The sequence below is a fragment of the Ambystoma mexicanum genome, chromosome 4q, assembly GCF_040938575.1.
Source record: "Ambystoma mexicanum isolate Mex_15411 chromosome 4q, UKY_AmexF1_1, whole genome shotgun sequence".
NCBI lineage: Eukaryota > Metazoa > Chordata > Amphibia > Caudata > Ambystomatidae > Ambystoma > Ambystoma mexicanum.
In genome coordinates, this window is record NC_090928.1 from 646,560,845 (window position 1) to 646,573,248 (window position 12,404).

Consider the following 12,404-nt stretch of genomic DNA (forward strand, 5'->3'; position numbering starts at 1 on the left):
CTTCCACAACTTCAATATGCATCTTTTAGCTATAACACACGACACATTGAACAATCTTCTACGCTTCTCGGAGCATTTACCTATATCACCAAATAAGTATTTTTGTGGGGTCAGGTGCGGGGGAATCTGTGTGACTTCATTTAGCATTTCCGCTACTTTCTCCCAGAAACGCATCACAACTGGACACTCCCAGTACATATGATAAGACCCCGCTGCCGGGGACCCACATTTGGGACATTTGCCTGGGTCATCTGGTGTGAATGTAGCTATCCTGGCGGGTGTGTAATGCAGTCTGTTGAGGATTTTAAATTGTATTTGTCGAAGCCCGGCATTGAGGGAGACTCGCTTTGTTAGTGCACAGTATCTCGCCCACTTTTCTTCTGGTATTGGCATTTTCATGTCCACTTCCCATTTCTCCCTCACCTGGCTTACCACTGCAGAGTGAGTCTGCATTGCCTTGTAAAGTCTGGAGATTCCCAGCCCACCCCGCACTGTAACCAACTGCACACACGGGTGGGAAGGGGGTTCGTCTGGGAATGACGGCCAGCGACTGTGATATGCTGATCTCATTCGATAGTACTGCAATGTCTTGAGCTGCCCACCTCCCACGCCCCTGGTGAACACCTCCAGGGTCACGAATTTCCCCTCTAGGTACATATCGCCTATTTTCATCTCCCTGCCGGGGTCCCAGGTTTCCTGTATATCGGTATCGAACGTGGGGGGGAGGCCAGGGTATTTCCACAGGGGCACCTCAGGGTTATATGGAGTCTCTATTTTCAGCCTTTTATATATCGCTCCCCAGGCTTTTACTGTGCAACTCACAGGGTCGAACTCGCAGGAGTCTTTATGTCTTGTGTTGAAGATCACTGATCCAATGTTAGTGGGCTCGGTAGTGTGTTCCTCTATTTGCGCGTGAGGGGAGTTGTCACAATCATCGTACCAGTACTTTGCAAATTGTGCTTGTGACACAGTATAATAGAGCTCAAAGTCTGGTGCGGCCATTCCCCCCTTCTCGTAGGGTTCTGTCATCTTTTCCCAGCTGATTCTGGCTGTCTTCCCGTCCCACAGAAAGGACACCACCATAGAACGAAGTCTAGAGAAGAACTCTCTCCCTGGCCATATGGGGATGTTTACAAATAGGTATAACAATTTCGGCAGTACGATCATTTTAAGAATGGCAATTCTACCGTGTAGTGAAATTGGGAGACGCCTCCATATCTGTAATTTAACATTAAGTGTGTGTAGCGCCTGATCGTGATTGTCGATGTATAGTGTTTGTTTGTTGCAGGAGACCAGTACCCCGAGGTATCTGATGTGATGTGCAGACCATTTAAGGCCACAAATATGAGCCGGGCATCTTGTGGAGGGGGTGAGCGGGAACACCTCTGACTTGGAGTTGTTGACCTTGTATCCAGAATATTCTGTAAATTCGTTAATATCTGTCATGATGGGAACAATGTTTTTGTCAGGTTCGCGAACATAGAGTAGCGTATCGTCCGCATATAATGATATTATTTGGGTGGCTCCCTTCAGTGTTATGCCTCTATTATCGTGTCTCAATCGTATCGCCGACGCCATGGGCTCGATTGTTAAGGCAAAAAGTATAGGGGAGAAGGGGCACCCTTGTCTGGTACCCCTGCCTAGTTCAAACAATTGGGACATAGTTCTGTTTGTGTGTACTTTCGCACATGGAGCTGTGTAAAGCAGTTTAACACACCGAATGAAAAATGGGCCAATCCCAAACGCCTCCAACACCGAGAACAGATATTCCCAGGAAACCGAGTCAAACGCTTTCTCAGCGTCCAGGGATATCGCCACCGCTTGTTTGTTCGGGTTGATCTGTGACATTATGCCAAATAGCCTACGCAAATTGAGGGCGGTGGACCGTTGGGGAATGAACCCGCTTTGATCGGCATGTACTAGTGCTGGCGTGATGGGTAGCATACGGTTTGCCAGCACTTTCGCGAAGATTTTGGCGTCCACGTTTATTAGGGACAGGGGCCTGTAGGATGACATGTCTTGAGGCGGGCGGCGGGGCTTGGGCAACACCGTTATTATGGCCTCACGCATTGTTTGTGGTAAGGATTGTTTACCCAGAGCCTCCCCCCACACCTCCAGCAGAACTGGGACCAGTTCTTCCCGGAATTCTTTGTAAAATTCCACTCCCAGGCCATCCGAGCCCGGTGCCTTACCAGACGTGAGCCCCTTGATCGCTTCAGTGAGCTCCTCTGCCGTGACTGGTTGCTCCAGTATGAGCCTGTTTTCTTCTGTGAGTTTAGGGAGATCCAAGGCGGCCAAATAGGCTTTGATCTCATCAGGGGATTTCCTATCTTGGTTCGCGTACAGTGCTTTATAGAACTGTACAAATTCATCATTTATTCCCTGTTCACTTGTTACCATCACGTCTTGCGCCGTGAGTATAGACGCAATCGGGGCCACTTTGTTTTCCTGCTTGACCAGATTGGCCAGCATTTTCCCAGCCTTGTTCCCCTCCCCGTATCTCCGGGCTCTGGAAGGGGCTGCTATATAGTGAACCTCCCTCATTGCCAATTTATCGAATTCCCTAAGAGATTTATGTATTTCAGAGAGGGTATCTCCACCATGTGTTCGGCTATATGTCTCCTCCAATACGGTTAGTTCCCTTTCCACCCTTTCCAGGTCTCGGCGTACCTCTTTCAGTAGGCCCGTTGTTTTGGATATTAGGACCCCTCTTGCCCACACCTTGAATGTTTCCCAGACTGAGGAGATATGGTCCACAGACCCAATGTTGTCTGTGAAGAAGTCGGCAATGTCTGTGTGCAGGCTTTCTACTACGTTTGGATCTTTTAATATACCGGTAGGCATTCTCCACCTCCTGGCCGGCTTAGGGGCACCCCTGATAATAATTTCCATGGTCACTGGGGAATGATCAGACAGTGTACGGGGAAGGATTTCGCAGCTCTGTAAGGCGTGTGAAGTGCCTGAGGGGATAAACCAATAGTCGATGCGTGACTCACTGTCATGCACAGAGGAATAGAACGTGTAACGCTTGCTTGTTGGATACAGCACCCTCCAGGCGTCCAGCAGGGACAGCTGCTGCATTATCTGTTTCAGAGCTAGCGACGTCCTAGATGGTGGTCTAGGTGTCTTGGCTGACCTGTCCAGGGCCTGGTCCAGCACAGCGTTGAAGTCACCTCCCCATATTATGTTTGTTGCCTCATGTTTAGCAAGGATTTCAAATATATGCAAGTAAAAGTCTGGGTCCTCAAGATTAGGGCCATAGGTATTTACCAGGGTTATCTGTTCGCCAGCAATTTCCCCCCAGACCAGTACATATCTACCCATCGAGTCCAACAGGTGGCCTTTTTCAATGAACCCCAGTGATTTGTGAATCAGAATGCTTACCCCCCTGGATTGTGAGGAGTAGTTCGTGGAGAACCGCTGCTTACCCCATTTCGCCAGTATTTGATCATTAACCGTGCTCTGCGCATGCGTTTCCTGTAGCATTAAAATTTGGGGCCCGTGCCTACTGACATAATTGCCTACTTTTCTGGTTTTCATTGGATTGTTTAGGCCTCGGACATTCCATGTCATTAGTTTAACCTTTAACCCATCACCCATTATCTGTGCGTGTGGTTTGTGTTAAGTTTCGACAACCGTTAATGCACATGTATTCAGGACTGGAGCGATGCCAGCACTTGTGAGACCGTTTTCCAACCAAACCACAACCTTCAACTGCCCACATTTCCCTCCCAAACTGAAACTCGTCTGGGCGGTGATCACAACAAAAGAACTTACCCTTTGGCCCTATCCCTCCCACCACCCACATCATCTGCCCCAACTTGACGATGAGCCCAAGTAACTGATTGGAACAATCCTGAGGGTGCATCGTCGCAAAGCAATGCTCAGCCGTCTGGCCGCCCATGCGGGAGACTCTACGGCCCGATTACGTCGGATTTCGGTTCAGTTTAGCTGTGCTGACATTGTAGTGAAAAGAGAAACAAACTGCAACTGGTAGGGGGGAGTCTCATCCATCCACCGGATCGCCTCTACCCTCACCCGGGCAGGGTCTTGCATTCGGGTCTCTTGCGCGGTCTCTTGGGGGCAGTGGGATGGAGGCCTCGACGTATGCCAGTGCCTCTACGGGGTTTTCAAAAAAGTGGGCTCTACCGCCATGTTGAATTCTCATTTTTGCAGGGAATATTAAGGCATAGGGTGTGTTGCGGAGTCGTAGTTGCTTTTTGACCATCTCGTAGGACCTGCGTTGTGCCTGTACATTTGCAGAAAAGTCCGGATATATATGTATTCTGTTGTCTTCATAGTGTAGTGTCCCCTTTTCCCTTGCTGATCGAAGGATCGCATCTCTGTCCCTGTAGTTGAGTAGACGCGCAATGATGGTTCGGGGTGGGGCGCCCGGCTTGGGGGTTGGTGCCAGGGTGCGGTGGGCCCTTTCAACGAGGAAGTGGCCGGACAGGGAATCCTCCCCTAGTACAGATTTCAATAGCTCCTCCACCCTTCTCTCCATGGAGCCCTTGCCAAACGACTCTGCCACTCCAACAATACGGATGTTGTTTCTGCGGGATCTAGATTCGAGATCCTCGCACTTATTCTGCGTCTTGCGGAGTTCTGTCTGGAGTAAGGCTATGTCACGACCATGTTGTGTGAGCACGTCTTCATTTACACCTATCCTGTTTTCTGCCTCCGAGATGCGTGCGCTTTCCTTCTCCATTCGCGCTTTTAAGGAGCCGATCGTCGCCACAATGTCGTCTAATTTCACATTGACCGCCAGGAACCCGTTCTGTACAATTGTAGCCAAGCGGTCCAAGGGGTCCGAGTTTTGAGCATCAGACGCTTGTGTTGCCCCTCCTGGCGTCTCCTGTTGTTGGGAGTTTGTGTAGGAATCCATTGGGCCGGTCTTTCTCACCCCCGTAGTTTTTTTCTCAGTGCGGCCCATTGGGTGGCGTTGCAACTTCTAGGGTGAATTGTGCTCTCCCACGTCTGTATGCTGCCGGCCACCAATGACCACCAGCAGCGGTTCTGTTGCGATGTAGGTTGGGGGGTGGGCACCGGGATATACAATCTCGTCCCCGGGGTGCTGTGGTGGGCCTCCGCGGTCCCCGTATAAAGCAAAGCCTCGGCCTTGAGTATGTCGGGAGTGCAAGAGGTTGGCGTTCAGCCGTTGCCTTGTCTTTACATCGAGGGGATCCAGGTGAACTTCTGGCCTGCAGCTCAACCGGGATGTAATGTAGTGCCCCCACCGTCCACACCGCAGTCCCCGTGTAGGGGCGGATGAGTGTTGGAATTAAGCGGCCTGGCGGGCCTCACTGTTCAAGGTGTATCGCAGCGTGTATGGGAGCACGGGGCTGTCCCTTCGCACGGGTAATCTGTGCGTTTGGTGTCCAGGCAGATTTTGCTGCCGTCCGTAGTACGTACCCCCACAAGACCACAACGGCGGGGAGTGTATGCTCCCGGGGGGGTCCCGTGAATAGGATGTTTATTCCTGGCGCCTGTGTCGTTCGCCCCCGCTCCCGTGGCACGGACGTCCCCTGTGGGGGGGCGCTGGCCCCCTGTCCGTCCACCTCCCCGGTCTGCCCACTTACTTCACCAGCTACGTCCTAGCTGGGCTTTGCCGCGGGCGGGACCGGAATCAGGGGGCTGGTGTCGTCGTCGCAGCGTTTCCTCGCCCGGTCTATCCTGTGGCCTGAAGTCCGGAGCGAGGGGGTCTGCTCTCCCACCGCCGATCGGTCCAGCAGGAGGATGAGTGGTGCGTCGCCGTCCACAGGCAGCGTCCGTGTTCAGGCAGGTTGCTCCTCCCCCACAAGGCCGCTCAGCCGTTTCAAGCCCGGGGCTCGAGTGCGAATCGCCCGGAGCCCACCAGTGGCCAGGCCGCCGCTCTGCAGGCGCTGCCGATACAATCGATGATTGCTCCGCCGTCTCGAGATCCACTCACACAGCCTTTGCAGGATGTCTTCCAAAGGCATTCCCCAGCAATATTCTGCAGTAGCGCGTCGGCCAACGCTAACCTGGAAGGATTTATTAATAAAAAGGATTACGTTCGAGCCGGAGCTCTTCACCTAGGCGGCCATCTTAGCCGTGCGCAACAGCGCCCCCCCCCAAATGAAAAATTGTTGTAGGTGTTTAAAGACAGCCTTGAAATCCCGGGTGCTTTATCCTCTTGCCAGCACACAGACATGGGAGGACTGACCAGGTACTCTCCCTCTGCCTTCTCAACATTTGAGGTGTGTGTGTGCCTGATTGCGTGTGAGCTCCCCCCGGAGCCAATGACCAGTTGTAACATCTCTTTCTGTACCACGGTCCGGTTGCACACAGTGAGAAAAGGGTTGGCTCTCTATTGGGGCCACAGCAGGTAGGGGGGTGGGGTACTACCTCTCGCTCCTCTCTCCCTCCAATGTTCTGAGGCCATGGCTCTGATACCCTCTACCTGCCCAGTGCTCAATTCAAAAGGGCTGCATAACTCACAGTTCAATCTCTCTGAATGAATACATTAAAAAATATATAATGGTAAATGGCGCCACCTAGCGAAAAAAAATATTGGTGCCCTTGGGTCAGACATTTGTCAAATATTTCAAACTAGCGGTACCACCCAGCGCTGCACAGGTCTGTAGCTGACATGCAGGAGGTGTCTGCTGTAGCCTTGTGTATGTTTTATTGTGTCATAACATCCTATTTTTAAAAAATGGCAAAATTGTCAATCTCCCAAAATGGCCTATACTGATGGCACAGGGCTGGACCCTGCTCCACCCTTGTGCAGGGCAAATGGGTGGGGTTGGTCAAATTTCACTATCGCCAGTACACCCTAGACTGGTATGCCGAACTTGTGTTTTATTTGTTTTCATTCATCGTCATTAAGTACAACCTGCGTCACCCTTTAACCTTACTAGCTATGCCCTCCTGTGGCGAATAGACCCTAGGTTGCGGTGGTGCGCCGCTTATCTAGGGTTAGGGGACAGAAAAAGAGTCGTGCCCTGACTTATTTGGAGCAACAGAGAATTGCTAAATAGAGTTAAAAAACACTTCAACAGGCACTATGTCATGTGCCCCAGAGTGAGAGAGGTCACACAGGATAGATTTAAGTACTTTTTAAGTATCCTGTTTAGCTACTTCATGTTGGGTAAAACAATTGTAGCTAAAAACAAGGTTCAAAGATCAAAGAGCTGTGTGCACCTAGTGCTGCACACCAGTGTTCCTACGAGGTTGTCTCCTTTATGCTGGGACAACCACAAACTGGGCTGACAGGTTTCAGGGGTGTGATAAGATTTAACCACTTTTCTTCAGGGCTGCGGTGTGGTAGTAAGCAACACACAAATGCTGGGTTGGAACTGGTAACTGCACCTGTGTTTAGGAAGAGAATGGGGTAGAGGGAAGGGGAGAGAAAGATATTAAAATGTGGTTGTTACTTTCCCTTCAACACAATCTGTGTGGTAAGTTCAATCAGTTCTGGTCCCCTTCTTACCCCAATGTGCAGTACCAGAACGAGCCTCAGCCTCTTCAAGTGTTGACTGATAAGTAGTCCAGAGTGCCTAAATCTAATATGATCCGATACTGTATTAGACACAAACGTTGTTGGGGGCGTTTTTTACATTTAGAATCTATTAAGTGCAGAAGCACAGTTCTGCTGTGCGGGCTGTTGTGAAAGTAGGCCTGGGGACAATGTCTCCCATCTGCTATGCCTCAGAGGTCATAGAATCTTACCTTGGTTCCGTCAAGTTTGCTTGCCGGACGCAGGTTGGAGTGGTTTGTGCGGCCTTCTGGCGGCTGGTGTAGAACCCTTGCGGGACCCTGGTGCTCATGCATACGAGCGACACAATTTCTCTGGTCGCTCAAACCTCCATCTTGGAGTGTCTGCATCAGTTCATTATACACCCGTACATACTTGTAAATGACAAATACTGCTGCTATTTATGTGTCCCCATACTGTGCGGGTCCCTCTTGCCATCAGGCATGATTATTGCGCAATTACTGAGGGAGCACCAGAGAGTATAAAAAGTAATGTAAGATTGTGTTACATTTCTACTCATTCGCTTGCACGCTAGGACCCCGAAAGGGATCTACCCCAGCCGCCAGAGCTCCCGCACACCAGCGTCCAGCGAGCAAACTAGACGGAACTAAGGTAAGATTCTATGACCTCAAAGGCATGGCAGACGGGAAAACATGGTCACTGGTTCTGCTTGATTGTACTTACCACACAGGGATTGTGTTGAAGGGATAGTAACAACCACATTGTGATATCTTTCCCTCTCCCCTTCCCCACCCTGTTCTCTTTCAAAACACAGATGCATTTACCAGTTCCAACCCAGCATTTCTGTGGTGCTTAATATGGCACCGCAGCCCTGAAGAAAGTGGTTATATTTCATCACACCACTAAAAACAAGTCGGCCCAGTTTGTGCTTCCTGTGGTTCTCCCAGCATAAAGGAGGCCACCTCGTAGGAACACTGGTGTGCAGCACTAGGTGCACACAGCTTCAATTTTTGAGCCTTGTTTTTAGCTACCATTTTTTAACCCAACTTGAGGTCGCTAAACAGGATCATTAAAAAGTAATTAACTCTATCCTGTATGACCTCTAGCACTCTGGGGCACATGGCATAGATCCTTTTGAAGTGTTTAAGTCTTATTTGGAGTAACAGAGAATTGCTGAATAGCAGTCAGGGGCAAGCCTCTTTTTCGGTCCACTAACCCTACATAAACGGCACACCACTGCAACCTAAGGTCTAGCCACCACAGGAGGGTATAGCTAGTACGGTTAGAGGGCAACAAGGGTCGTACTTAATGACAAAAATGAATGAAAAATACAATTCAGATCGTTTTTCTCTTTTGTGTGATGAGGTTAGGGAATAGTTACAGGCCAGCAACCCACCCCTAGTCCCCTAAATGTGTTTATAATGCCGAACCTGTGTCCTAACTGCCTATTATTGGAAAAGAGGCAAAATCAACAATCTCCTGAAATGCCCTATACTGATAGCACAGGGCCGGACGCCACCCTGTGCAAGGCGAATGGGTGAGGTTGGTCAGATTTCACTATCGCAAGTACACCCCAGAGTGGTATGGCGACCGGGGGCCAAAATTTCAGCCCACCGATTTATGGGGCTGGAGCCAACCCCAAACAAAAACTTCCACAAAATATATATATCATTCAGAGGAGTAAACCACTCCCAATAAAAGGGAAATTGTCCTTAAGTGATTTTTTCGCTCACGTGTCACTGGTGCCACCCTCGTGTGCAGCAGAACATCGTCTAGGATTCCTTTTGCTCCGTGCCGGTGACCAGTGTGACTCATGTGGTATATTTAGTGGCATATTTCATTATTTAGTCCAGGCTCCCCCTCCGCCTCCAGTCTCCCCACTTAGCTTTATCTATACAGTTCACAGTTTGAGAGCAAGAATTCGACTTTATATGCTTTTTAATAAAAACATGTTTCGGGTGATGGTGCATTTTTATTACCTATGCTTTCCAGGCATTCGAGATATGTAACTTTTTGACAGTTTGCACTTGGGTTAAACATCATCTCAGCTCCCTCTGGCGGCTGCCCTTTGTGAAAAATCAACTAGTGGAGTTAATCCAGCTAATAGTTCCAGACATGTCCCCCCTAGTGCTTACGAAGAGATGTTTGCGGTCTTTCTGTTGGGAATCATCCAAAAAAGACAGAAAAAATTGCCCGAATGCGTGATTTGGCCGAATTTCGGCTGTTTGAAAATTCCAAATGGCCGAAGAAAGTTTGACTAAATCACCCATTCGGTGCTGGGGGCTGCGGCTTTGTCCCCCGCATCCTTACTCACTATATTGTGAGGGTAGGGGTGTGTTGATAGGGGTGTGGGTGGGGGTGTGGGCCAAGTCAGAAATGTTCAGGGGATATAAGACTGAAGGTTATTTTGAAGAAATTACCTTTGGTCTTTTTCTCCCTCGAACATTTGTAACTCTGTCTTTGAACCCTGATCCTTTCCGCCACACTCCTCACTAATATTTATTCATTTCAATAAGTTAATCAACTTGTTGCCTATGTTCCTTTCACCAAAGCCTTGAGAATGGACTGGTTGCCTTCATTTAATGCGCTATAGATCACATCCCCACGAAACTCCGGTGAACCCACGTTTAATATACACTTCACACGAGCTTAGCCAACTCGAAGCTGTTGCTGTGTCTTAGATCTGGAGTTCTAAATGATCTGCACCGCAGCCATCTTGCACAAAATATCCCCAAATGAACCGAAAATGGGCCAGAACTAATTGTCTTTATGCACATGATACCAAAAATAAATCTGCAGTGCATTTTGTAGGGAACAATGAGCTTTCACAGAGGTGTAGAACCGAATTGCTTAAAAAGTGATACAAAAAATACAAAACACCTAATGCAGATTTAAGGTATTAGACTTATTTTTAGTACTCTGGATTGTAATATTCTAAAGAAACCATGCACATTTTTCTTTAACATCTCTTTGGGATAATGCAGATCTGCTAATTATGTTCTCTTCATTGCCATAAGAATTGAGAGAACATGTATACAGATCAGGGGAATGTAGACCAGAGTAGCATCATTCCACTGGAGAAATGTATGCTACAGGTTGCTCAAAAAATGTAACTTTTTAAAATGATGGGCTTTAAGCTCAACTCCTCAGACCAGAAAACGCAACGCAATCAATCCATAGTAACTTCTGTTCAAAGGGCCACTTTTCTTATTTGCAGCAAATCTTAGACTGAAGGGGGCGATACAAAGGAGTCTGTAAACTGGGCAACCTCCTAGGCCAATAGCTTCCAATTGAATATTGGCTCTTGCCTGGCTGTCATGCACTTTCACAGGGACGGGGTCAGAGCCTTTCAACTTTTCAATTGACAGGGGCCTCAGGGGTGTGCGGTACTTTTAAGGCCCTTGCAGAAATCCCCTTAATAAAAAACGCATGGAAATAATGTGGAAAAACTGTGGCGCTTTACTGTCCATGGCGCATGTGTGTGGCAAGCACTAACAAGAATGCCACCCAAAGAAGTGCTATGCATTGTTTTAACTCCATTTGAAATCATCTGAAAATGACCTGCATGCAGGACGGCACCACATTTTCTGTTCAGTTTTCTGAATACTCAAGCTGCACACATGACATCCAAGACAGCTTTGCGATTTGCTCTTGATTTTCTTTTCAAACATCACAAAGTTGTGCCCTTCGTGGAAGCCCACCCTGGCATGCTTAACTTCTGCGGAGTACCAAGACGTGAGGCAATACATTTCCAGAACAGCTGATGTACTGGGAAATCACTTGAAAGGCAAAGAATTTGGTTTTCCACTTAAACACGGCTGCGTTTTCTTTTTCGCTCAACCATTGCGCACATACTGCAGTAAACAAAAAATAATGCTGTGTTTCTTTTTCTCATGTCAATTTCAAAGAAATGCTTGGCAGTATAGAAACTGACCTTATCTGTAAAATCACTTCAGAAGGTTAATTAACCAGAAACTGTGCTAAAAAAAAACGCATTGGTAAACTCAAAATGAACTGAAATAAGCACATGTGTGAATGTACTCTTCTGACAATCAGGGAAATGCTGTTTAAAAGTGAACTGACAAATTACAGTGTTGCTCGCACAGAAACATTATCTGGGGGGTTTGCAGTGACATGGATAACTAAAATGTACATATTTATTCCCAAAAAGACGGTTTCTGTTGAAAGAAAAAAAAAGCAGAACAGGGTTTGCCCATGCATTTACTTCAAAGGTGCCCTGCCTTCCATGGGAAAAGAATTACCACTATGTGGAGGAAGGAAGATAGCTCAGGGGCAATGGGTTTCTCATGGAAGCAAGACCACGCAGGTTCGAATCCCGATGCTGTGTTTAGAAACCACTTGCTGGTAATGAACAATACAATAAATGAACATTATTTCTTCCAGTTAAGCCCTGTCTTACCTTCTCTTTGATGGACCGGAGGAGGACAGGTTCTTGTCCATTTCCCCGTTTCTGCAAAGTCCCACGGTACTCGATTGCAATCACAAATGCAAAGAGAATATCTGTTGGGAATCGAATAAAACCATTACACTGTTGTCAGGGATTACTCGGCTGCACTTCTAGCTTGCTTCATATCTGCCCCATGTATATTCTGGAGTTCAGGGACGCCATTATTCTCTATTTAACGAAGGTGTGCATTTTAAGAATAATCAATTTGCATCCTGGATATAGTAGTAGTAATGGTATTTGTTCATGAGTGTAACAGGGTATTTTTCCAATCATGGATCAGAGGTACAAAACACCTGCGCATGTACTGTCCCAAACTCAAATCTGCAAAACAATTCTGAGTTAAAACCGTATTAACCACATTCCTGCACCCCCCCCTTATGAACTCCCTTCCTCAATACACCGCCACAGACACAAAACACCCCAGAGCTCTCAACTATGCCCAGTGCAGGCGTGGCAAAGTCACCCATTCCTTTAGTC

General features: G+C 48.1%; 1 protein-coding gene across 1 annotated transcript in view; it reads right to left on the bottom strand.

Annotated features, from left to right (window-relative positions):
- The window catches only part of LOC138467899 (uncharacterized), a 216,818-nt gene that overhangs the window by 96,362 nt on the left and 108,052 nt on the right, over positions 1 to 12,404 (bottom strand). Inside the window, exon 5 of the mRNA XM_069608216.1 lies at positions 11,880 to 11,980. Within this exon, the coding sequence (XP_069464317.1) occupies positions 11,880 to 11,980 (101 nt within the window). The remainder of the gene's footprint in view (positions 1 to 11,879; positions 11,981 to 12,404) is intronic.